The 24,975-nt window shown below is 42.4% G+C and overlaps 3 protein-coding genes and 1 long non-coding RNA gene across 6 annotated transcripts in view; 2 read left to right on the top strand and 2 right to left on the bottom strand.

The window, feature by feature from the left end:
- The window catches only part of MINK1 (misshapen like kinase 1), a 67,506-nt gene extending 58,490 nt beyond the window's left edge, over positions 1 to 9,016 (top strand). For all 3 annotated transcript variants that reach the window (XM_031965381.1, XM_012548771.3, XM_031965382.1), the window contains 11 exons: positions 3,096 to 3,198; positions 3,275 to 3,412; positions 3,657 to 3,765; positions 5,167 to 5,334; positions 5,576 to 5,719; positions 6,017 to 6,151; positions 6,454 to 6,554; positions 6,838 to 6,987; positions 7,075 to 7,234; positions 7,486 to 7,625; positions 8,025 to 9,016. In XM_031965381.1, the coding sequence (XP_031821241.1) occupies positions 3,096 to 3,198; positions 3,275 to 3,412; positions 3,657 to 3,765; positions 5,167 to 5,334; positions 5,576 to 5,719; positions 6,017 to 6,151; positions 6,454 to 6,554; positions 6,838 to 6,987; positions 7,075 to 7,234; positions 7,486 to 7,625; positions 8,025 to 8,108 (1,432 nt within the window). In that variant the 3' untranslated portion in view covers positions 8,109 to 9,016. The remainder of the gene's footprint in view (positions 1 to 3,095; positions 3,199 to 3,274; positions 3,413 to 3,656; positions 3,766 to 5,166; positions 5,335 to 5,575; positions 5,720 to 6,016; positions 6,152 to 6,453; positions 6,555 to 6,837; positions 6,988 to 7,074; positions 7,235 to 7,485; positions 7,626 to 8,024) is intronic.
- LOC116423230 lies at positions 4,911 to 5,237 on the bottom strand. Its single transcript, XR_004233740.1, has 2 exons — positions 5,146 to 5,237; positions 4,911 to 5,051 (listed from the first exon to the last, which is right to left on the bottom strand). It is a non-coding gene; the product is annotated as an uncharacterized LOC116423230 (long non-coding RNA).
- Positions 9,017 to 9,830: 814 nt separating the features above from the next.
- On the bottom strand, positions 9,831 to 18,968 carry CHRNE (cholinergic receptor nicotinic epsilon subunit). Its single transcript, XM_012548776.3, has 12 exons — positions 18,817 to 18,968; positions 18,347 to 18,489; positions 18,179 to 18,223; positions 17,876 to 17,985; positions 17,318 to 17,473; positions 17,098 to 17,195; positions 13,815 to 14,015; positions 13,512 to 13,626; positions 11,380 to 11,494; positions 11,086 to 11,272; positions 10,884 to 11,002; positions 9,831 to 10,490 (listed from the first exon to the last, which is right to left on the bottom strand). The coding sequence occupies exons 1-12, from the start codon at positions 18,860 to 18,862 to the stop codon at positions 10,341 to 10,343; spliced, it is 1,485 nt and encodes a 494-aa protein (XP_012404230.1). The 5' UTR covers positions 18,863 to 18,968; the 3' UTR covers positions 9,831 to 10,340.
- On the top strand, positions 11,605 to 13,295 carry C4H17orf107 (chromosome 4 C17orf107 homolog). The gene is made up of 3 exons (XM_012548775.3): positions 11,605 to 11,977; positions 12,360 to 12,614; positions 12,722 to 13,295. Exons 1-3 carry the CDS (start codon positions 11,912 to 11,914, stop codon positions 12,968 to 12,970), a joined length of 570 nt encoding a protein of 189 aa, XP_012404229.1. The 5' UTR covers positions 11,605 to 11,911; the 3' UTR covers positions 12,971 to 13,295.
- Positions 18,969 to 24,975: the final 6,007 nt, after the last annotated feature.

Genomic DNA, 24,975 nt, shown 5'->3' with positions numbered 1-24,975 from the left:
TATATTTTGTGATAGGGACATAAAAATAGATATGATATAGATCATGCTTTTAAGAAACTTACAAGGTAATTGTGTATATTGAGGTTGAGGAAGACATGTACCCCAAATAACTGATAAGTTGAGTGCAAAGAATAGTTCAAGATGTAAAACAAACAAACAAAAAACAACCCAAGGAAGGCTGATTCTGAGAAGTGTTCATAGAGGAGTGAGCACAGGAGTTGTGTCTTGAGCTTTAAACTTAAATAAAGCGAAGGATTCTATAAGGCAAAGATAAGAAAGGAGAGTGTTTCAGGCTTGGAGTTTTGCAAATGCAAAGGCATTGAAACAGGAGATGAAATATCATGTTTTCAATAAAGAGGTCAATCTGATTTGATCCAGAGGCCCAGAATACAGAAGAGGGGTTAATGTCCAAGGAAGCTGAAAAGATAGAGCTTTAAAAGCTAAAAAGTCACCAGTATTATTCAACATTGTATTGGAAATCCCAGCAATAGCTATACAAGAAGAAAAAGAAATAGAAGGAATCAAAATAGGATATGAGGTATTAAAATTACCTCTTTTTGTAGATGATATGATGATCTATACTTGGGAAATCCTAAATTCCAAAAAAGCAGGTTATAAAGTAAACTCACATAAGTCATCAGCATTCTTCATTATTACGAACATGATTCTGAGAAAGAAGTAGCTAGAGATTTAAAAAATACCCATTTAAAATAACTCTATTTATCTACCAAAACAAACTCAGGATCTATATGAACAAAACCATAAAAATAAACTTTGTATATGAATAAAATCAGATTTAAATAAATGGAGAAGTAGTAATTGTTCATGGGTAGGTAGGACCAATATAATAAAAATGACAATTTTACTAGAATTTATATATTTAATGCTAATCCAATTAAATTGCCAAAAAAATTTTTACAGAGCTAAAAAAAAATAATAGAATTTATTTGGAAGAACAAAAGGTTAAGAATATCAAAGGAGCTAATGGAGGAAAAAGGTAAAAGAAGGTTTTGCAGTACTAGATCTTATGCTATATTATAAGGCAGTAATATTGAAAGGTAGATTAGTGAAATAGTAGACTACATACAGTATACACTATACAGCAGCAAAGGAATATAGTTACTCATTGTTTGATAAATATAAAGACTTAAGTCTTTGGGATAAGAATTAGTTTTTGATAAAAATTGTTGGGAAAGCTGAAAAGCAATCTGTAACAAATTGAGCATAGATCAATATCTTGCACCATTTACTAAGATATAGTCAAAATGGACATATGACCTAGATATAAAAAGAGTTATTACAAGAAAATTTGAAGAACATGGAACATGTTACCTCTATCAGAATTATGGGTAGGTGAACAATTTATGAACAAACAAGAGATAGTGTTGTGAAATGAAATTGGATAATTTTAATTATATTAAGTTTAAAAGGTTTTATATAAATAAAACAAATGTAGCCAAGATCAGAAGGAAAGCAGAACACTACAAAAAACAATTTATAGGCAGTTTCTCAGAAGTCTCATATCTCAAATATATAAAGAACTTTGTCAAATTTAAAAATGCAAATCATCCCCCAATTGATAAATAGTTAATAGATGCAGTTTTCTGATAAATCAAAAATATTTAGTCATATGAAAAAAAATGCTCTAAATCATTATTGATCTAGAGAAATGAAAATGGCAAATATTGGAGTGGATAAGGAAAAATTGAGACCTTACTTCATTGTTAGTGGAATGAACTGATCTAACCGTTTTGAGAAGAGATTTGGAATTATGCCCAAAGTGTTATTTCATAGTATATGTTCATTATGGAATATTACTGTGTTATAAGAAATGATGAGTTCAATGGTTTTGGAAAAGCATGGAGAGACTTTCATGAAATAATAAAGAGTGAAAAAGTGAAACCAAGAGAACACTATATACAGTAGCAACAGTATTGTTTTAAGAATAACTTTGAGCAACTAAGTCATTCCTTAACAAGGATATGGGTGTCATATCTGGAAGAAAGGCACAGAAAGGAATCCATTCTAAGTAAGCTAGTAGATGATAGAATGTAGGAATCCCAGGAGTAACATAAGATAAGGCTGATAGATTAGAGCCAAATTTACAAGGGACTTAAAAGTCATAGTCATGAGTTTATTTTATATTAATTAGGCATTGAGAGAAGATTTGAACAGAAGAGTGTCATAATCAGATAAGTGAATTAGATAACTTAGGTGGTAATGTGAAGGATAGATGGTCAAAAACAGAGATGGAGAGAAGAACAGTGAGGAAGCTAGGTATGAGCCTGAACAAAGGTAGCTAAAATGGGGAGTGGAGAGGAGAAAAAAAAGGAGAGACACTTTAAAAATTAAACTGTTCATTGACCTCTTTTTTTTTTTTTTTTTTAACATCAGTCACCTTTTTAATGTTCTCTCCTTTCCAGAACATCATGCTTTATAACAAAAAATTAAAAATACTTTTAAAAAGTTAAGCAAAAATGACTACTATATCAGCCAAGTCCAATATTATATGTAGTGTTTCATACCTGTAAGTTCTCCCGTTCGGCAAAGAAGGGAAAGAGATATATTTTCCTATCACTTCTTTGGGACCAGGCTTAATTCATCATAATTTCACTGCATTTGGTTTTATTTTGTGTGAGAAATATTTCAAAGATAAAGTCAGTAGAATTTTAAAACTCTGGGGAAAGGGAATTGTTAAAGATAATAATAAGTTTAGGAGTTTAGATGACTGGGACCATCAACAGAAATCCAAAGGAGGGGTGAAGAATTGAAAGTGAAGAATTTAATTTGAGACATATACTGCATTATTAGTGTTTCTACCTCCAGGTGGAGACATTGAGCACACTTCATACAAACCCTGCAATAGAGGTTAGGAGTAGAGATAGATTGGGAGTTTCTGATGGAGCCATATTTATATAATTTGGAAATATAATAATAATGTAAGTCATATTTATAACCTGCATTCATTTTCATTCAGTATTTGTAGAATGAATGACTCTGAGATTTTAAATGCAAAATGCTTCTTTCGGAAAGAACTTTGTAGGATGGGTAGGACTAGAAGGGACACCCTTGACTTCACTTCTTTTTCCCAACAGTGATGGAGACACAGATAGTATCAGTACCATGGTTGTCCATGATATTGAGGAATTGTCTGGGGCCCAGACCCCCTATGGAGGAGGCACCATGGTGGTCCAACGGGTAAGTTCTCTTCCTACCCAGTGTTTACCCAGTTCAGGTCTGGCCAAGCTGGCCTGACTCTTTCTCCTTCCTACAGACTCCTGAGGAGGAGCGAGGATTGCTGCATACTGAAAGCAATGGCTACACTAACTTGCCTGATGTGGTCCAGCCCAGCCATTCACCCACTGAGAGTGGCAAAGGCCAAGGCTCCCCAGTTAAAGATGGAAGCAGTGATGTATGTGGAACAGAGAAGGGGGATTGTGGAGGGGGCAAGGAGAGAAAAGAATATTCTGGAGCAAATGTCATAGAAAGGCATGAGAGAAATCTGGAATGGGGGAGAAATTTTAAGAAATCCAAATCTGGGGAAGAAGGGGCATTTGGTAGGAGAGATAGACTGTGTGATAGAAATCTTAAGGAAAAGTCCATAGAAAGGAAATTTCTGTTTGTCCAATTCTGCCTACATCATCTTGTTTTCACAGTACCAATCTCGTGGCCTAGTAAAGGCCCCAGGCAAGAGCTCCTTCACTATGTTTGTGGATCTGGGGATTTATCAGCCGGGAGGCAGTGGGGATACTATCCCTATAACAGGTGAAGATAACAAGAACATCATTATCATTCCTGAGAAGAAACATTGTTCAGTCATTTTTCAGTTGTGTGCAACTTTTCATTACTCTATTGGGGGTCTTCTTGGCAAAGATGCTGGAGCGGTTTGCTCTGTCCTTCTCCAGCTCTATTGACATTTGAGGAAATTGAGGCAAACAGGGTTAAGTGACTTATCCGGGTGATACAGCTAGTAAGTGTCTGAGGCCAGATCTGATTCAGGAAGGTGAGTTTCTTTTTTTTTTTTTTTTTTTTTAATTTTAATTTTAATTTTTTTGGGGGGTTATTTATTTATTATTATAGCATTTTATTGACAGAACTATTGCATGGGTAATTTTTCAACATTGACCCTTGCAATTACTTCTGTTCCACCTTTTCCCTTCTTTCCCTCCACCCCCCTCCCCTAGATAGCAGGCAGCCTCATACATGTTAAACATATTAAAGTGTATCTTAAATACAATATATGTGTACATATTTATACAATTCTCTTGTTGTACAAGAAAAATCGAATTTAGAAAGGTAAAAATAACCTGGGAAGAAAAATAAAAATGCAAGCAAACAACAACAGAGTGTAAATGCTCTGTTGTGGTCCACACTCATTTCCCAGTGCTCTTTTCCTGGGTGTAGCTGGTTCTGTCCATCACTGATCAATTGGAATTGAATTGGATCCTCTCATTGCCAAAGATAGCCACTTCCATCAGAATTAATCCTCATATAGTATTGTTGAAGTATATAATGATCTCCTGGTTCTGCTCATTTCACTCAGCATCAGTTCATGTAAGTCTCTCCAAGCCTCTCTGAATTCATCCTGCTGGTCATTTCTTACAGAACAATAATGTTCCATAACATTCATATATCATAATTTACTCAGCCATTCTCCAATTGATGGGCATCCATTCAATTTCCAGTTTCTAGCCACTACGAAAAGGGCTGCCACAAACATTTTTGCACAAAGAGGTCCCTTTCAGGAAGGTGAGTCTTTCTGACTTAAGGCCCGGCACACTCTTTCCAGTGTGTAACCTAGTTGTGCTGAGAGCAATTATCCTTAGAGAATATGAAGATGATATAGACATTATGTAAGAGATAGGGAGACCAATAAAGGAAAGAAGGCACCAATTTTTTTTATCCCAGTCATCATTCTTTCATCCTCAGGCATTTTGTCAGTGTCAGGAGAAGGCTGTTACAGTGTGAGGTAAATAATTGGGTCCAGAACAGATCTTTAGATATGCAGTATGACACAGAGGGAAAAGCAGTTTCCTTTTTTCCCCTCTCATCTGTAAAATTAGAAGGTTGTAGTAATTAAATTCCAAGGTTCTTCTTGGGTCTATTTAGATCTATGGTCTTCTTTGGGAACCTTATGGTACTTACCAACTTTTTCTCTCCCTGTAGCCCTGGTGGGTAGAGAGGGCGGGCGGCTGGAGCAGTTGCAGTATGAGGTTCGAAAAGGCTCTGTGGTCAATGTGAATCCCACTAATACTCGGCCCCACAGTGACACCCCTGAAATTCGAAAGTATAAGAAACGATTTAACTCAGAGATCCTCTGTGCTGCCCTGTGGGGTAAGTATAGATGGGAGTAGGGAAGATGCTTAGACTAAGCTGGGGATATCTATATATCCCTGGCAGGGGGATGGAATGGGTTCATTTTTTTAGTAGAATAGAGAAATGAGTCTTTTCCTCCTTAGGTTTGCCAGCAGGAAGGGATTGTGTGATTTCTGGGTTATTGGTCCTAAATTAGAAGTTGAGGGGGAGGAAGACCCCATTCCCCTCTCATGAGGTGATATGGGACTTTGTACTTCAGGTGTGAACTTGCTGGTAGGCACAGAGAATGGGTTGATGCTGCTGGATCGAAGCGGGCAGGGGAAAGTGTATGGGCTCATTGGGCGGAGACGTTTCCAACAGATGGATGTCCTGGAAGGGCTTAACCTGCTCATCACCATCTCAGGTATTTAAAGGTTGGGTAGACAGTAACATATCTGGGAGAAGGGCTGGAACTTGGAAGGTATCAATTTCCACCATCTGGTAGAAGTATTGTGGATTTGAGTTAAAGAAAGAATTTAACCTATTCATCAAATCCTGATATCAGCAAGAAGATAGGGGTAGGGCAAAATAGTAGGGATGGGGCAGAAGAAAGGAACGGAAGGAAGTGGAATGAATTTGTCACTGCTATAACATAGGCATATGGGGGCAAGGGAAGGAATTGGGCTTCTAAAAAGGGTGTTATTTCATGTACTACCACCAGGGAAAAGGAATAAGCTTCGAGTTTACTATCTGTCTTGGCTCCGGAACAAGATCTTACACAATGACCCAGAGGTGGAGAAGAAACAGGGATGGACTACTGTGGGGGACATGGAGGGCTGTGGGCACTATCGAGTTGGTGAGAGGAAAATTTCACTGGGCATTGTAAGGGATAGCAGAGGGTGGATGTTAACTTGTCAACAGTGGGAAGATACAGGGAGGGGACACAGGAAGTAAATACTATCTTATTGGAGGGATGAAATATAGGGAGGTGAATACCATCTACCACATGATAAGCATTTTACTTTAAGCTTAAGATTTGGGAGGACTTGAAGCAGAAACACTGGGGAAGTAGTTGAAGGAGAGTTAGGAAGGCAGTTATAGGTGTGTATTCACCTGACTGTTCCCTTCTCATACAAACCCCCACCCCACTTTCCTCAGTGAAATACGAACGAATTAAGTTCCTGGTAATTGCCCTGAAGAGCTCAGTGGAGGTGTATGCTTGGGCCCCCAAGCCCTACCATAAATTCATGGCTTTCAAGGTAATGTCTGCCAGCCACATCCCTTCTTTTCCCCCAAGTCCCATATTCTCACTCTGAATCCCCCACTCCCCCTCCCCAATTTTTCTTTTGCAGGGCTTTTACTGTTCCCTTCTACTCCCCATATTCCCCATCTCCAGGACCTCAATCTTGTTCTAAACTGTCCACCCTTGTCCCTCTTGCCTCTTAGCCCCAGGCCCATTTCATCCTCTCTACATCTTCCCAGCCCCAGCCCCTTTCCCATCCCACATCCACTCCTCACCCTGAACTGCCCTATCCCCTTCAGTCCTTTGCTGACCTCCCTCACCGGCCACTGCTGGTTGACCTGACGGTGGAGGAGGGACAGCGACTCAAGGTCATCTATGGCTCTAGTGCTGGCTTCCATGCTGTTGATGTGGACTCAGGGAACAGCTATGATATCTACATCCCTGTGCATGTGAGTTTGTGGGGGGGAAAAGGATATAGGAGCCTGGGGAGGAAACAGAGATAGTGTTTAGATGTAATTCTTCTCAATTCCCTACAGATCCAGAGCCAGATAACTCCTCATGCCATCATCTTCCTTCCAAATGCTGAAGGCATGGAGATGCTTCTTTGTTATGAGGATGAGGGTGTGTATGTTAATACCTATGGCCGGATCATCAAGGATGTGGTGTTGCAGTGGGGAGAAATGCCAACCTCTGTAGGTGAGGATCCTTCTCCAACCCTGCCCAAGTTAGCTCACCTCCAGGCTATTCTCAGAACTCAGCCCAAGTTTCAGCTCCTATTCCCTCTTTTTTCTCTCCCTGGGAGATATGTCATGTCCTCTCCTCTAGAAATTTCCATTCCTGAAACATCCTAGGGAGTTAGGAGTAGGGGTCCTACATAGAAGGCTTTGTATTTGTAAATGGGACCAGGCCACTCCATTGTCTTTGACATTCTCTTTCCTCTCTGGAAGCCTACATCTGTTCCAACCAGATCATGGGCTGGGGCGAGAAAGCCATCGAGATCCGCTCCGTGGAAACAGGGCATTTGGATGGGGTCTTCATGCACAAGCGAGCACAGAGACTGAAATTCCTGTGTGAGAGGAATGACAAGGTGGGAGTTCAATAGGCCTCCTGGGTATCCCCACAAATGCTACTCTCTTATCCCTGCATGGTAAAATAATATCCCATGAGGCCTGGGATAATTGCTTCTAGGGAAAACAGCTGTTAGGGAATTGGAGTTCTAGAGATGAGTCACTTCAGTGGTTTCAACTCTTGACAATCTGCCAACTAAGACCCCGGAGAGCTTTACTCCTCCACCCCAACCCCTACCCTCCACTGGATTCCTTTATAAACCCAGGTGATTCTTTTCCAGCTCACTTGCCCACACCCACTGCTAGCTAGAAGAGACCCTTTCCCGTCACCAGATGCCCTGTTCCTTCTGGACTTCGGCAGCACATATGACTACTCCCATCCCTAATCCAGTCATTCCTTCGGTTTCCCCAACTTGTAGGTATTCTTTGCTTCAGTTCGGTCTGGAGGCAGCAGCCAGGTTTACTTCATGACTCTGAACCGTAACTGCATCATGAACTGGTGATGGACACCCAAGCTGAGCAGGGATAGGTGGGGTATATCTCCATACTGGACATGTAACTCATCTCTACTTCCTGCTCCCACCACCACAACCAACAAAAAGCCAGGCTTCCCAGGCCTCTCCCTCTCTACCCTTCCTGGGCTTTTGCTTTTTTTTTTTTTTTTTTTTTTTTAGTTTGATTCACTGGAGCCTGCTGGGAACGTGACCTATGACCCCTGAAGCTTTTTGTGATCACGTGACCTTCCCTTTCCTCTTCTTTCCTCTCAAACTTTTCTCTCTTAAAAAAAAAAAAAACTGTGCCTGTTACTTCCGACTCCTGGATAGAGGTACAGCTTTTTCCCACCAGAAATTATTTGGGAATCAGCCCCTTCGTCCCTCTTCCTCCCCCACCAAAGAGGAAAGTGCTTGGGGATGCCTCCCTTCATTCTACTGCTGCTATTTAGGGCAGAGTCCCAGGGCCCCTTTTTTTGCACGCCAGGGGGACCAACTCCCCCAATGAATGTACCAGACCCTGGGGGGGGAGGGTGGCATAGAGACGGGGTCACCAGTCACTCCAGGGGAAGGGGGGGGATGGTCCATGGGGACCATTTCCTCATTACTTTCTGAAAGCACTTTAATCATCTCCCCCCCCCCCCCTCCAGGGAATGGGGAGGGGGGCTGCCAGCCAAAATAATCCTTCCCCTTTCTAATCTTATCTCCCCTTTCCTCTTCTCCAATGCTCTTCCTGGATGGGGTGGGGGTGGGGGGATGGGACTGGCTACTGCTCTCATCTACCCTCCCCAGCCCCACCTTGCTTGCATTTGTATATAGTGTGAGCAGCAAGTAGCCCCCTTCATCCTATTCCCTGCCCTCAATCTCAATGTAGTGGCCTTGGAAACCTCATTTGTTAATAAAGACAGAATTCAACCAGCTTCTCCTATCCCATTGCTTTTTTACTCAAATAAACACTAGAATTATAATTACAAAGAATATGTTCAATAAATTGTCAGTAATGAAGAAGCAGTGGTCAGAATAGATTCCAGAATGAAACAAGTGAAGAGAAGCCAAGAATATTTGTATGAGATTGGGATATAAGAGAGTTGAGAAAAGAAAACAACAGAAGAAACAGTCATCAAAGGCAGATAAGAGGAAGTACCCATAATTCTCTAATTTCTTTTAAGGAGGCTCTGATTACTCCCGCTTTCCCTACCTCTAACCTCTAACAGGCCAAATTGGGCCTATTGGCCAGGTAGAAAAAGGGCCAGACTTCCCGCCACACTGCTATCTATTGTTTAGGAAAAACGGACCTGAATGGGAGGCAGAACACCACAACGCAAAAGACCATAAGAGAAGTTAGAAGAAGCAAACTTTATTGTGGAGGAATATTGTTCTGGGGACAGCCAAGGAAAGAGGAACAGCTTAGGTCCACTGGTGTATCCTTTGGAAGGAGGGCCAAAACCAATAATCTACACAAAGTGGGTTTTTATAGGGCTTCATGAGTCAAGCAAAATGAGATATTGTTTGTGGGGGGAGGGGAAACTGGGAATCTAGACTTGTTCAGGTCAAAGTTAGTTGGTCTAGTGGATAGTGTGAAATGTGGAATCAGGAAGATCTTAGTTCAAATCCTGTCTCACATACACTGGACCTGTGTGACCCTGGGGCAAATGCTTCCATTTCCTTATCTTAAAATGGAGATTTAAGTAGTTATTTTATATAGTTGTGAGGATCAAATGAGCTAAAATGCAAAATGCTTTGCAAACATTAAAGCACTAGTAAATGCTAGCTATTGTGTTGGGGAGGAGGAAAGAGGGAAATGTCTGGGAAACGGGTAGACTAGTTAATATTCCAACTCCCATTCACTAGGGGAAAAATAATACAGGCTAAAAAGGCCTTTAGTTGTAATTCGTGAATTTTGTGGGAGAAATCTTGGGGGGGCTAGGGAAAGCCAGAATTCTTTTACAGGGCAGGAGGCTGCTGAGGTCCTTGTACCACAGAAGAGAGAAGCCTCAGTGTGAGTCATATCAATGGAACAAAAATAATTGAATAAAGGAGACTGGAGTCCAAGAAAGATATTTAGGGAGAGGGAAGTGAAATGTGGGAGGTCCTTTTCACTTGGGCCTTAGTGACTGGTCATTGAAGATTTTATTTCCTGATGGGACTGGCCAATAAGGCTCAAGATGGAGGGACCAATAAGGGTCAACACCCCTCGAAGAAGCTGAGTTTTAGGATTATGGGTGGTCTGGTTAAAAAGGAAGTCTACATACAAGGGGGAAAGGGCAAGTCAGGCACCTGGTTCAGGTGACCACCAAGAAAGATAAGGCCTGTGCCAAACCCAAAGAGCACGAGGGCTGCCCAGAAGCAGATGTTGTCCAAGGCTTTTCCCACAAGGACCCAGCTGGAAACTTCCTGGAAAAGGGGTAACAAGCACTGAGTCTGGGAGCTTCCCTAAGCACACAGACTCAGCCAGGTAACCCCGGGAAAGCTTAAAACAAAGGCATCCCCTGACACTGCTGACAGTCTTCTTGCTGATCTCCCCACAAAACACTCATCTCCAGGACCTGTCCCCCATGTCTAGATCTCATTTCTGGCTTTCTTCAAGCTGAAGTCACATCTTTTACAAGAAACTTGCCAATCCCTTTAATGCTAATGCCTTCCCTCAAGTATTCCAATTCATCCTATGTCTTGTTTGTGCATAAGATGTTTGCATGGTGCTCTTTGAGAGTAGGGATTGTCATGTCTTTCAAGCTTATAACAGACCCTTAATAAATGCTCCTTAAGCAGATCCTGAACCTTCCCTACCTCCCCAGAGTCTTCCTGCTCCCGCATGTTTTCCGCTAAGAAGTTCACCGCGTCTACACAGCAACGAATCTCAGCTGAAGCAGTTCCCAGACTCTGACATAGTGCGGCAGTGGAGGCAGCTGAGGTGAGGAGGAAAAGAGTGTATTTCGAACCCCCTCCAAACTCGTACCTCCCCATATCCCTCGGCCGTAATGACTCTCACCTGGTCCTGTCCCATGCCGATGTCTTTGCCCTTCAAATAGCAGCTCGCTCCGGGGCTTCCTCAGGATCAGTTCCTCCGCACGGAGCAGAATTCCCTGAGAAGAAGCCCTCCGTTGGGAAGAAGCTGCCCCTGGCGCTGGCGGACGTGGAGTAGAACCCAAAAGACCTGGCAACAATTCTAAGAAAACCTAAGGGACAGGAGATCCGCAGAATGTCTGTCCCGTTTTTTTTTACTCCTAATCGGCTCCGCTACACAGACTTAAAAATATACATCCCATCACCCCCAACAGCTTACATAACGTAACCGAGGAGACATAACATGAGTGTTGGGCGTCCTTAGAGAGACGTTGAGCACGATGACGCAATTCATGACAATCAGAGCTGCTACAACCATGACGAAAATGAGATACCTGAGATAAGGGGGATAGGATGTGACTGTAAGTGTCCTCATCCTTTCTGACTCCAACCGCAGGCAAGAAGGGGGAGGAAAGAAAGGTTACAACTCCCTCAATTTGTAAGTGACATCACAATTGCGGTCAGCTAAATTCCAATCCCACTTGGGCCACTGCAGCGGCACGGCTTGAAGCGACACTTCCAAAAGGCACTTGCTAGCTGGGGCAGCTCTGCGTCACCACCGTCACTGTCTCATGCTCTCTTTCCTCCCTCACAATGCAGCATTTGTGCTTCAGGATAGGATATGACATAATAGCCTTAAAGTTTTGCTCCTTAAGGAGGAAGCCCTTTCCCTCCCAGCAGCTCTTCCTCCCATGGGAGAGTCACATAATTGTCTTACAGTCTGACTCTGCCTTAGGGGAACCGCTTCCCCAATGAAGGGGTCCTCGGGTTCCCTCAATACTCTCTTATGGGTCTATCGCTACCACAGCTCCACGGAGGTGAGGCCCACCAGGAAACGCACTCCTTCTTTGGCCCTTTTGTGCTTCAATAGCCTTTTTGTACCCTTCCTTTGCCTCCCAAATTCCTTTCTCCAATCTGCTAGTGAATCTCTAACTAGAGTTCACACGTCACCGTGAAATCCCACTTTTCCTAAAGTCCATTCATCCAAGCCCAGCAGCAAACTCTCAATCAAATGAAGGGTTTGGATGTAGATGATCACGAAGATTCCAACTCTTAACACTCTATTTTAGGATTTATTCAATGATCAGCATGTTCTGACCTTGGAATGACCTAACAATCTGCGGGTGGCCCTCAAGCCCGAAGACGTCCTAACTCCCCTTACCCCAAAGACATTCTCGATGACTTCTCTCACCCCATCAGGTGGCCCTCCAGCCCCCACTTCTGTGCTCCCTGGAGTTGGCCCTGGCAGCAGCTCATGAATATCTGGAAATCGGGCTAGAGAAGCTGAGACCTCCGGAGTCTGGGGACCAGGACAAGGAGGAAAGGGAGCTGCCGGAGGGGGAAGGGGCGAAGCTGGAATCCCACAGCTCCCCACCGCCTGCAGAACTCTCCCTGGGGCTAGTGCTGAGAGAGGCTATGGGAAGTGCAGTGAGCTTTGGAACTACCTTGCTGCAGGTGAGAGGTGGGGAGGAAAAGGAAGGGTTGTCTCGTTAACAAGTCTGACCTTGGGGGTGTGTAGGATAACCCTGGAAATTTACTGTGTACCCTGCCCTTATTCTCAGATTTCAGCCCTATGGCTGCAGCTGGAGACTCGGCGCTTCTGTGGCTGCAGAGACCGGGCTCATAATCCGAGCTCAGGAAACCCTGGGCGTGCGTTGTCCCGAGTGGCGGAGGCGGCGGGGCGGGGCATGAGAGAGGTGGGAGCCGCGGCCAAAGCCAGCGCGCAGCTCCTCCTCCGTGGGGCACGGTTCTGTTTCCCCGTAGGACTGGGATTTACCGAAATTCAGACTGCGCCCAAGAAGACAGCTTAGTTCCAACGGCCCTGGCTCAGAGGCTCTTTGGGTTGTGCAAGGAACAAAGCGTAAATTACGGTTTGACTGCCGGGCCTTCAGGTGGGGATGTGGGTACGAAGATGACGCATAGGGGATAATAAGCAACTTTTGAGAGCTAGGTAGAAGCAAGAATAAAGCGGGAGGAAGGGGGAGACTCCCCAAGCCCGGGGGCCGTAGATCGGTTGGAAATACTCAGCCGCTCCTTTAGCAGGAATATTCCGGAGAGATGAAACAGAGGTGGTGCAAGTTATCTAGGGAATTGTAGACTCACCACCAACGCAAATAAAGCAGTGGGGAAAACCAAGCTTTCTCTCGTTTCTATCCCGTCTGCATTTCACATTTCCTGACTCCGCCTCCTTCCCTACAGATTCAATTTTCGAAAACAACTGTTTAACCTGCAGCCCAGCTTTCTCTTGGCTCATCTTTTCATTTCCTGTCTCCCTCTCTCTTTCCGCTGGTCTCTGCCCCTTCCTCCTGGCTGCATTCTCTGGGCTCAGATCCAGCCTCTTGCCCCACTTACCTCCCCAGCAAAGGGACGCTCAGAGAAGTCTCTGGTATTTTTGTCGCCATGAGGAACAGGAAAACGGTCTGGGCCAGGAGGACGGAGATGGAGACTGTACACTTCTGCCCACCCGCTGAAAAGGGTTTGGGTGCGTCTAGTTCTGTTTCTCTGTTCCGGCCACACACACACACCTCCCGACCCCCCTCCCCAATTCCACCCTGCAAAGGGGCTGCTGGAACTGAGTGGGGTGAACGGGGCCACCGCCAGTCGCAGAGAATTTGTGTACAGCCTTGCGAATGAAGCCACCCCTGGCCCCGTTACCCTGCGCAGGAAGGAAGTAGACTAGGAGTACGAGGCCTGAGATGAGAACACAGGGCACGATGATATTGATGATGTAGAAAAGGGGCTTCCTTCGGATGATGAGTGTGTAGATGACTTCAACGTTCCCTGGCGCATCCACGGGGCGGTCATCATGGAGCCAGATCTGTCCAGAACAGAAATCGATGGCCCACTCCCCGTTCTCTGCGGATTAGGGAGATCGATCAGCCAACAGCAGTTCATTGAACATCAGTAATTACCTGAGAATCACAAGCTTTAGCACTAGGCCGAACATATGGTTCGGGGAACACAGACACTGGATCCCTTGAACTGCAAGCCTCGTTTGAGGGTAGAGGAATGGAGTAGACAGGTCTGGTTCTTGTGAAAGGATAGAGGACAAGGGGGAAACTAGATGGCACAGTGGGTAGAGTGTACAGCCCTGGAGTCAGACAGGAAGATCCGAGTTCAAAATCTGACCTCAAACTACCTCATACTAGCTGTGTGACCTTGGGCAAATCACTTAATCCCAACTGCCTCAGGAGGAGAAAAAAAGGACAAAAAAGGTCTGTAATAGTGGAAGAGAGCTCAAGTCTGGGAATCAGGAAACCTAGGATTTGAAAATCTCCTTTGTCACTCACTAAAAATGGTATGATACTAACATCTATTTGCCTCACATTTCTTCTCTTTTGTATATTTTAAATGTTTAAATTTTCTTTCTTTTTTTGGCAAGACTAGCACTACCACCAACTTTCTCATTTCTCAACACTTTGTAATCTTCCTTCCAACCTTCATCATTACTCAAATGAAACAGCTATGATCTCAAAACTGCCAAATCAAATGGCCTTTTCTCAATCTTTCTCTTTCTTGACCTCTAACAATATTTGATATTGCTAATCACCCCCTTCTTCCAGAAGTTCTCTTGTCTTTGCATCTTCATTGCACCATTCTTTTCTTGTTTCTCCTACCTGTATACCTATTCCTCAGACTTGTTTTTTTGCTAGATAATGTCCCATTCCAATCTTTTCTTTATATTTTCTCCCAGCACTTTTATCTTATCAACTTTTGTGGGCTGAATGTCATCTAAGTCGATAACTCTCAGATCAGCCCTAATTTTTTAATTCTAAATCAAATCTGACATATTCCCATCTACCTAGAAGATATCGCTAATAAGAAATCTCATAAGCAGTGTGGTAGAGCAGAAGGAGCACTAAATTTGGGAGCCAGAAGCATGAGTTCAAACTTTGGCATTGCTACCTTATGACTTTGAGCAAGTCACCTTCAGAACCTCGACTTCCTTTTCTGTAAAAATGTCAAGATTGGCTTTTATTACCTCTAAACTCCATTTCAAAGTTAAATCTATGATCCTGCTATAGCCTATATTCAAAAGAGAATTTCTCTTTCCCCAAAAACACACCTCTTTCTTATTTCCCTATTTATGTCAATGGTACCATCCACTCAAGTTCACTTTCTTGGAGTCATCCTTTATTCTTCACTCTTCCTCACTTCCATTTTCAATTACTTTCTAAGTCCTGCTAATTCTGCCTTTCAAGATTTCAAGATTATATTTCATCCACTCACAAAGCTACCATTGAGGTTCAGGTCTTCAGCATTTTGAAATAGCCTCCACACTGATCTCCTTGCCTCTAGGGCTTTCCTCCAATGCACACCCAAGATATAGCTGCCATTGACCCTGTCATTCTAAAGCTCCCTTTATTTAAGGAAAAAAATACAAACAATATTTGGCATTTAAAATCCTGCACTGCCAGCTTCCAGCCTCTTTTTTTTCCATATTTATTACAGGTTATTCCCCTTTACATATTGAACTAATTGTTATATTTTTCTCCACTGGTGATGAATTAGAAAGAGTGCTAGACTTGGAGTCAAGAAGACTTGAGTTTAAATTCTGTATGAAATCTATTTCATAATATATGATCTATTCTTAGATCATATTATATATTATAAATCATAATACAGATCATAGATCTAGTCAATCTATGAACAAGCAATTAACTGCCCATGACTGACATGCTCTCCCTTCTCCTCTCTGCTGCTCAGAACCCCAAACCTCCTTCAGAGTTCATGATCCTGTCAGCCTTTGGTGGCGCCCTAATATTTGTTGCCCTTATAGAATATAAGCTCCTTGAGAGTGAGAGCTGTTTCTTTTTTGTCTTTGTATCCATTTTGCTTAGCACAGTGCCTGACATATGGGAGAGATAAATGATGGCTTATTGATTGACTGACCATTTAAATTTTATTCAATAAACTCCAGTGACTTCTAGAATAAATTATTAACAGTTCTGTTTAGGTTTTTCTCCAAAAACTATTTTATTTTTAACTTTTAAAATTAGTGTTATTTTACAGAACAATTATATTCCATAACATCCATATACCATAACTTATCCAGCCATCCTCCGACTGATGGGCATCCACTCAGTTTCCAGTTCCTTGCCACTACAAAAAGGGCTGTCACAAACATTTTTGCACATGTGGGTCCCTTTCCTTTCTTTAAGATCTCTTTGAGATATAGGCCCAATAGAAACACTGCTGGGTCATATACAGTTTGATAATTTTGGGGGCATAGTTCCAAATTGCTCTCCAGAATGGCTGGATCCGTTCACAACTCCATTAGTGTATTAATGTCCCAGTTTTCCCACATCCCCTCCAGGGGGGACATTAATGAAAATGACAGGAAAAGATGTGTAGTGGTATCTCAGAGTTGTCTTAATTTTTATTTCTCTGATCAATGATTTAGAGCACCTCATATGATTAGAAATAGAATTTCTTCATCTGAAAATTGTCTGTTCCTATCCTTTGACCATTTATCAATTGAAGAATGGCTTGAAATTAAATTAGTGTTATCTTTACATTCTGTATATACTCTCAATTCCAGTGCCTTCCTTTCTCTTCATCATTCCTATTTATCTTATAAAGGAATATGGTCTATGCCTATTTATCCTTGTGTTGTTGTCTCACCTAAATTAAGCTCCTTGAAGGCAGGGACTGCTGTCCTTTGTCTCTTTTGAATTCGCAGAGTTTAGCCTGATACATAGTAGGCCCTTAACAAATGATTTTTGATTGGTATACTTGGCTTCACTATCAGCATGTAAACTTCTTGCAAACAGGGATTTTCATTCTTTGTATTTTGCATCCCACGTATCCAGTACAGTCCGGGCCCTTAGTAGGCACTTAGTGATCTGAATGACATCACTCCTTCCCAGAAAAAGAACGCTTCCATTGCAGCATTTCCTCCCCCTGCCCCCGAAAAGCCAGACGCCTGGACTGTTACCCGTATAGGCCTCCGCATCAATCTGGATCTTGTTTAGCACCTGGCCAGACTCCTCCGAGAAGACAATGGCCACTTCCGCAGCGCTGTACGTCTGAGACCTTAGGAGGGAGTGCTGGAGATTGGATCAGCCGCTCCCGTGCTCCCGAGCCTAGCCCCCCTCCAGCCCCCACCCCTCCGAGGGCTCTCCCTCCTCAAGACCCCGCCCCTCACCCAGCCCTACCGAAAGATCAGGGAGCAGTTTTGCCAGTCAAAGGGAAAGTAGGTGACTTCTACTGCGCAGGTGCTGCGGTAGATGGCGGGAGGGAGCCAGCTCACAAAGCCGCCTTCGCTCACCAGCACGTTGGCCTCGTAGGCCACTCCAAACACTCCGTCTATGCTGCAAATGGAGAGGAGCCCGAGCCTCCGCATCCCACCCAGCCGCCCCCGCCGCGCCGGCTTGCGGGAGCTTCCCAGACACCCTTGCGTTCGGCCCCCGGGGGCCTAAGCCTCCCCGGGGCACCTTCTCGCTCCCTTCCCCTCCCGCCTGGGGGAAGGGGTCTCGCTGCCAAGCCCCAGGCTTGTGGAGTCCGGAAAGAACCGGCCCGACTCGGGAAGGAACGCCGTTTGCGCGGCCGGCTCGTCTGAGACCGCCCAGGCAGCACGGCGGGCCCGCCTCTCCCCCTCCTCCCCTTCAGCGCCAGGGCTAGAACTTCCCAGCTGTTGGGGCCCCAATCCCCGAAGGCTTCCAGCCCCTCCCCCGCCCCCTCCGGGGTTGCAAGTGTCACGTGTCTGCTCTAACTTGTTCTCCAGCACGATGTCGGGAAGCCACACCAGGTTAGCGGGGACTCTCAGCGTGGTGATGCCTCCGAAGTCCTTACTGCTGTAGTTCAGCCGATGATCAATCCAGTCCTGGGAAATTTGGGAAGAAAGGTTAGGGTAGAGGCGCCCTCTGCCTTGCAGCCCCCTCCTCCACCTATTATTAGACAAATTAAAAGGATTAAATCAAGGGAGAGAATGTTCCCTCAGAGGTGTGAGATGGGGACCACCAGGATGGTCGTCCGCCGCAGCCCTCTGCCCCCATCACCATCTGCCCCCTACTCACAATTCCAATCCAAACACTGGTAGTGAGAGTCTCTTGTTTCTCATTCTGAGCAGGTGAGGAATAATAAAGGAGGTCAGAGATGGAATTTCGGGTCACACAAAGGGTTTGGGGGGAGGTGGGGAAGGGAGTAAGAAGTGGGGCAGGGAAAAGGTGAAAGCTGAATCTTACCAAGGAGATAAGATTAGTCAAGGTGACCTTGAAATTGACAGAAACTTTTTCTTCTGGCCCTCTTACTGGCCTTCGGGTAGGATCATAGCGATTGAAGAGATGGTGATAAAGCCGAAGCTCCTCACTCCTCCCCCATCCAAGGTCTGGAAAACGGAATAAGATGGGGGGTGGGGTCCTTCCGAGGAGAAGCCCTGGGCTATTTCTCTGCCTGCATTTCACTCTTTTTCTTGTGCTTCCTCCTCCTCCCCCCTTTCCTGGTTCTTTTTTTCTGAGACTCTCTTTTCCTTCCTGTTTCTGTCTCTCATTTGTCTCTCTCTTCTCTAATTATATGTCTCAGTCTTAGTCTATGTCCCTGTTTCTGTCTTTGTCTCTCTCCCTTTTATTATTCTTTTCTTCCCTCCCTCAATATTTTAGTTTTTCCTTCTTTCAGTCTCTGTATTTTTTATCTACTGTTACCGTTGCCTCCATACCCAGAAGCCCTTGAAGAAGCAGTATCCAGAGCACAGTTCCCTCCATCTGCTCTCCAACTCCTCCAGGTTATTCTGAGCATTGATCAGGGCTAAAAGGAAGGACCATCTTAGCCAGCTTGGGGGGAGGGGTGTTAATTCCGGCTAGGGCAAGGGGACTATTAACTTTATCCCACTCTCTGCCCTTTCTGCCGTGAGCCCCCCCCCTACCCCCCCATCCCTACCACCTGCTCTGAACAGAAATATCTTGGCTGCTTCCAGAGACAACTGTTTACCACCCTTCTTCCTCCCCTAAATATCCCAGAATCCTTTAGTCTCATCCTTAATCACATTATTTGTAACTTACTAAATAGGGTAGGAATTCTACCTTCTCCCAATCATAAAAAAAGATAACCTCAGTTCTAATTCTGGTTTTGCCTGCTACTGGCAAAACTTGAATAATTCAAATAAATGCTTGTTTTTATTTGTTTGTTTTTTATGAAATTTTTTTGTTTTCTTTTAACATCCATTTTTTTTTTTATTTAATAGCCTTTTATTTACAGGATATATATATATGGGTAACTTTACAGCATTAACAATTGCCAAACCTCTTGTTCCAATTTTTCACCTCTTACCCCCCCCCCCCCCTCCCCTAAATGGCAGGATGACCAGTAGATTAACATCCATTTTTTAAAATATAGAGGTCCAGGTTTTTTCTTCTTCTCTACACATTGAGAAAGCAAGTAATATGATACCAATTATATGCGTGAAGGCATGCAAAACATATTTCCATTTTAGCCATGTTGCAAAAAAAAAAAAAAAGGCAAATAATATAAAGTGAAAAAAAAAAAAGCATCCTTAAGTCTGTACTCAAATTTCATCAGTTTTTTCCTCTTACAAATTGTTCTCCAGAATTGGAATCTAGCCTCAGAAACTTTTTAATAGCTTTTTATTTCCAAACTACAAGCAAAGATAGTTTTCAACATTCACTCTTGGAAAACCTTGTGTTCCATATTTTTCTCCCTGCCTCCCTAGTTCCACTCTCTCCTATACAGCAAGGTTAAACATGTGTAATTCTTCTATACATATTTCCACAAATATCATGCTGCACAAGAAAAATCAAATCAAAAAGGAAAAACATGAGAAAAAAAAGTAAAATAACAACAACAAAGGTGAATGTGACACTTTAACATATTTAACATGTATTGATCTACCTGCCATCTGGGAAAGGAGGGGCATGGAGGAAGGAGGGGAAAAAATAGAACAAAAGGTTTTGAGTTGTCAATGCTGAAAAATTACCAATGCATATATCTTGTAAATAAAAAGTTATAATAAAAAAAAAATTTTTTTAAGTGAATGTGTACTATGTGTTGATCCACATTTCATCCCCATAGTCCTCCTTCTGGATGCAGAAGGCTCTCTCCATCACAAGTCTATTGGAATTGGCCTGAATCACTTAATTGAAAAAAGCCATGTCCATCAGAATTGATCATCACATAATCTTATTGTTGCCATGTACAATGTTCTCTTGGTTCTTGGTTTTTCACTTAGTATCAGATCGTCTAAGTCTCTCCAGGCCTTTCTGAAATTATCCTGTTGTGTGGGTCAGACAGTATTTAATTAAAAAAAGCTGGAGAGATCTCTAGAAGCAAAGCAAAGTTTATTATATGTTCTCACGAGAATCGGGCAGCCCACCCATAGAGCAGACATCGAAGAGGGGAGGCACCTTTGGGGGCAGGGTCAACACTTTTTATCCCTAATGCAAATACCCCCCTCCTACAACTGACCCTCATCCTTATTGGCTTGAGGATCTTAGCCAAATCTAAACGTGGGAACTACCCAAGAAATTACTTGACCAATAAGTACATAGTTTCCCATATTTGACCTAAACAGAAAGACACTGATGTCATAGGAGGACAACAAGGGGACTTAAGTATGCCTTTAGGGGATAGCAGAGACTTAAGTATGCCCTTGACTTGATGCTTAAAGTCCTTCAGGCCTACTCAAACTTACTCAATTTTCACAACTGTCTTGAAAGATCTCACCTCATGTCGTTCACTGCTGATCATTTCTTATAGAACAATAATATTTCATTACATTTGACAGGGGGGTGAAACTGTGTTCCCTTTTGATCTGTAAAATTACTCTGTCCCCTTTGATTCCTGACCCCCCCAGACTCCAGAAGTTTATGACAGCATGTCCTCCTGGCTGGGCTTTTCTAAAGCAAATTACCCCATTGATACAGACCCTTTTCAGGAAATTCCAAATTCCAGAAGCCTTCAAAAAGTGATTTCCATTCAATTGGAAATCTAAGCCTGGGGACTTTGACTTTCTTTTTAACCTGAAACCTGAGCCTCAGATTTTCTATAAAGAATATTTCTAAACTCACTTTGACATAGCTGCCAGGACCCTACTTGCTGTGAAGACATTCTCAGCAGAAAAACTTTTTGTTATTTCTGTGCCAGGACTTTGCCACTGACGAAGTCAGTCTTTCTAGCAAAGCTGGCTTCTCATCCAACAATAAACTTCCACCTTTTGTCACCTAAAACTCATCAGGTTCATGAACTCTTTCACAAAGGACCTTCGCTGACCAAAAGGGGATTCCCACAACTCTCTGACTGCCACTAGAACCCCATCACATTCATACCATACTTATTCAGGCATTCCCCAACTGATGGGCATCCACTCAGTTTCCAGTTCCTTGCCACTACAAATATTTTTGCAATTTTTTTATGATCTCTCTATAGAGACACTGATGAAGCAAAGGGTATGTGTGCAATTTGGTAGTCCTTTGGATATAGTTCCAACTTACTCTCCAGAATGGTTGGATCAATTCACAACTCTATCAACAATGTGTTAATGTCCCAGTTTTCCCACATCCCCGCCAACATTAGTCATTATCTTTTCCTGTCATTTTAGCCAATCTGAGAGAGATGAAGTGGTACCTCAGAGATGTCTTTAGAGCGTTTTTTCATGTGAGTAGAAATGGTTTTAATTTCTTCACATGAAAATTGTCTTCCTATCCTTTGACCATTTATAACCAGAGAATGGCTTGTATTATAAATATGAGTCAATGCTCTATGTTATTTTAGAAATAAGACCTTTATCGGAACTTTTGGATGTAAAAATTTAATTGAAAAATGGTCTTTATCCCAAAGAAATAAAAAAGGGAAAAGGACTCACATGTGCAAAAATGTTTGTGGCAGCCCTTTTTGTACAGGCAAGGAAGTAGAAACTGAGTGATAACCATCAGTTGGAGAATGGCTGAATAAGTTGTGGTATATGAATGTAATGGAATATTATTGTTCTATAAGAAATGACCAGCAGGATGATTTCAGAGAGGCCTGGAGAGACTTACATGAATTGACACCAAGTGAAATGAGCAGAACCAAGAAATCATTGTACATGGCAATAAGATTATATGACGATCCATTCTAATATGACTCTTTTCAATAGGAAGTGATTGAGGATAGTTTCATCTAGTGCCATCTGTACCCAGAAAGAGGATTGTGGGAACTGAGTGTGGATCCCAACATAGTATTTTCACTTTTTTTGTTGTTATTTGTTTGCATTTTGTTTTCTTTCTCATTTTTTTCCTTTTTGATCTGACTTTTCTTGTGCAGCATGATAATTGTCAAAATATATAGAATTGCACGTGTTTAACCTATATTGGACTACTTGCTATGTTGAGAAGGAGAGGAGGGAGAAGAGAGGGAGAAAGAAACGTGGGACACAAGGTTTTGCAAGGGTGAATGTTCACAATTATCTATGCATATGTTTTGAAAATAAAAAGCATTAATAAAAAAATAAAAATAAAAGAAATGAGGCCTTTATCAGAACCCTTGGATGTAATTTCTCCCCAGTTTTCTGTTTTTCTTCTAATCTTGGCTGCATTGGGTTTTTTTGGTACAAAAACTTTTTAATTTAATATAATCAAAATTATCTGTTTTGTATTTCATAATGTTCTCTAGTTCCTCTTTGGCCATAAATTCAGTCATTCTTCACAGATCTGAGAGGTAACCTATCCCTTATTCTCTTAATTTGCTTATAATATCATCCTTTATGTTTAAATCATGAACCCTTTCCACCTTATTTTGAGATAGAGTGTTATAACCTCAGAAATTTGCCAGTTGCATGACCCTGGGCACAGTTTGCCTCAGGAATGAGGAATCATCTGTAAATGTCTCTTTCAATTCTAAATCCTATTGCTTTTTGGTAAATATTAGGGGGTCTCAGAATCTTTGCTCTACCGTTGTCCAGAAGATGGTCAACATTTCCTAATCCTAAAAGCCTCATTTCCAAAATATCTAGAGAACTGATTTTATAAGAAATTAAGCCATTTTCCAATTGATAAATGGTTAAAGGATATGAACAATTTTTGGATGAAGAAATTGAAACTATTTCTACTCATATGAAAAGGTGTTCCAAATCATTATTGATCAGAGAAATGCAAATTAAGTCACCTTTCAGATTGGCTAAAATGACAGGAAAAGATAATGACGAATGTTGGAAGGGGATGCGGGAAAACTGGGACACTGATCATTGTTGGTAGAGTTGTGAACGAATCCAACCATTCTGGAGAACAATTTGGAACTATGCTCAAAAAGTTATCAAACTGTGCATACCCTTTGATCCAGCAGTGTTACTACTGGGCTTATATCCCAAAGAGATACTGAAGAAGGGAAAGGGATCCATATGTGCAAAAATCTTGGTGGCAGCCCTGTTTGTAGTGGCTAGAAACTGGAAATTAAATGGATGCCCATCAATTGGAGAATGGCTGAATAAATTGTGGTATAGGAGTGTTATGGAATATTATTGTTCTTAAGAAATGACCAGCAGGATGAATACAGAGAGGCTTGGAGAGACTTACATGAACTGATGCTGAGTGAAGTGAGCAGAACCAGGAGATAATTATATACTTCAACAATAATACTATATGAGGATCAATTCTGATGGACGTGGCCCTCTTCAACAATGATCCAATCAGTTCCAATTGATCTGTAATGATGAGCTGGAGAAGGAAATGAAAAATCACTCTAATATCTTTGCCAAGAAAACCCCAAATGGAGTTAAGAAAAGTCAGATACTTTTCAGCTTGGAAAACCTAAACAACAAGAACAAAAATCTCTGAATCATTCCAGGCCCATGAAAATATTCAGAGTATCAACAAACTAAGTGATGAGTTTGTATCCCCTCAATTCCCGACGGTGATGAGGTTAGTGGCAATAAGACAGTAATTTAAAAATCCCCTTTTAATTGGCCACAGGTTTAAATTGAAAGAATTCACTTATTCCCGAATTATTAATTGCAAAATGAAAGTTTATTGTTGGATAGAAACTAGTTTGCTAAGAGACTGGTTTCTATAGTGACAAAGTCTTATTGGGGAAATGGAATTTTACTCTGAGAATCAGTGGGCAGGATCCTAGCAAATTGCTCAGGCCCTCTGCAAGGAATTGAGTTGAAGGATATCTTGGTGGGGGGCTGGGACAGCCTGAGCTGATCAGAACAGAATTTCTCAATTGAATGAAATCCTTCATTTCAATTCAAATGAAATTCTAAATTTCAAAATGATCAATGGAAGTTGATTTGCCCTTGAATAGGCAACAACCTGTGAAGATGGGCCTTCTCTAGACTCCTTGGAGGCTGGGAAATCCTGATCTCTGAGATCAGAAAGGGAACACAATAAAGGGAATCTTAAAGGGAACACAGCTTCAGTAAAGGGAACAGTTTCCTTCCCTCTTCATAAGGACCTCTTATGAAAGAATGAGTAGTGAAAAGGAAAAGAAAATATAGGATAGTAGTAACTTGAACAGGTTGCACGGTCAAAATGTCAAGGTTCAAGGGGGAACCCAAAAATGTTGGGATTCCAGTATCCTCCTCCTACAGGATAAACTGAGATAGGATACCCTAAGGGAAGAAAATCATTTCTAACTTCCCACTTCCCAAACCAGGCCCCTTTAGGGTTATTGCTACAGCCTTCCTAAGGGCCACACCATATCAAAGGGAAAGTCTTTTTTGTCTGTTTTTTAAAAGATGAAGATCTGAGCAAACTCTTTAATAAGATAGGGAAGGAGCTTCTAAAGATTTAAAAACAGAATGAGAGGAGAGAATGATAGATGCAGTAAAATCCTAACAGAGAGAGAAGATTAAGGTCAAGGGCACAAGTTGTGGTGAGATTGATTG

The sequence above is a fragment of the Sarcophilus harrisii genome, chromosome 4, assembly GCF_902635505.1.
Source record: "Sarcophilus harrisii chromosome 4, mSarHar1.11, whole genome shotgun sequence".
Lineage (NCBI taxonomy): Eukaryota > Metazoa > Chordata > Mammalia > Dasyuromorphia > Dasyuridae > Sarcophilus > Sarcophilus harrisii.
This window is presented reverse-complemented; position numbering and strand designations above follow the sequence as displayed.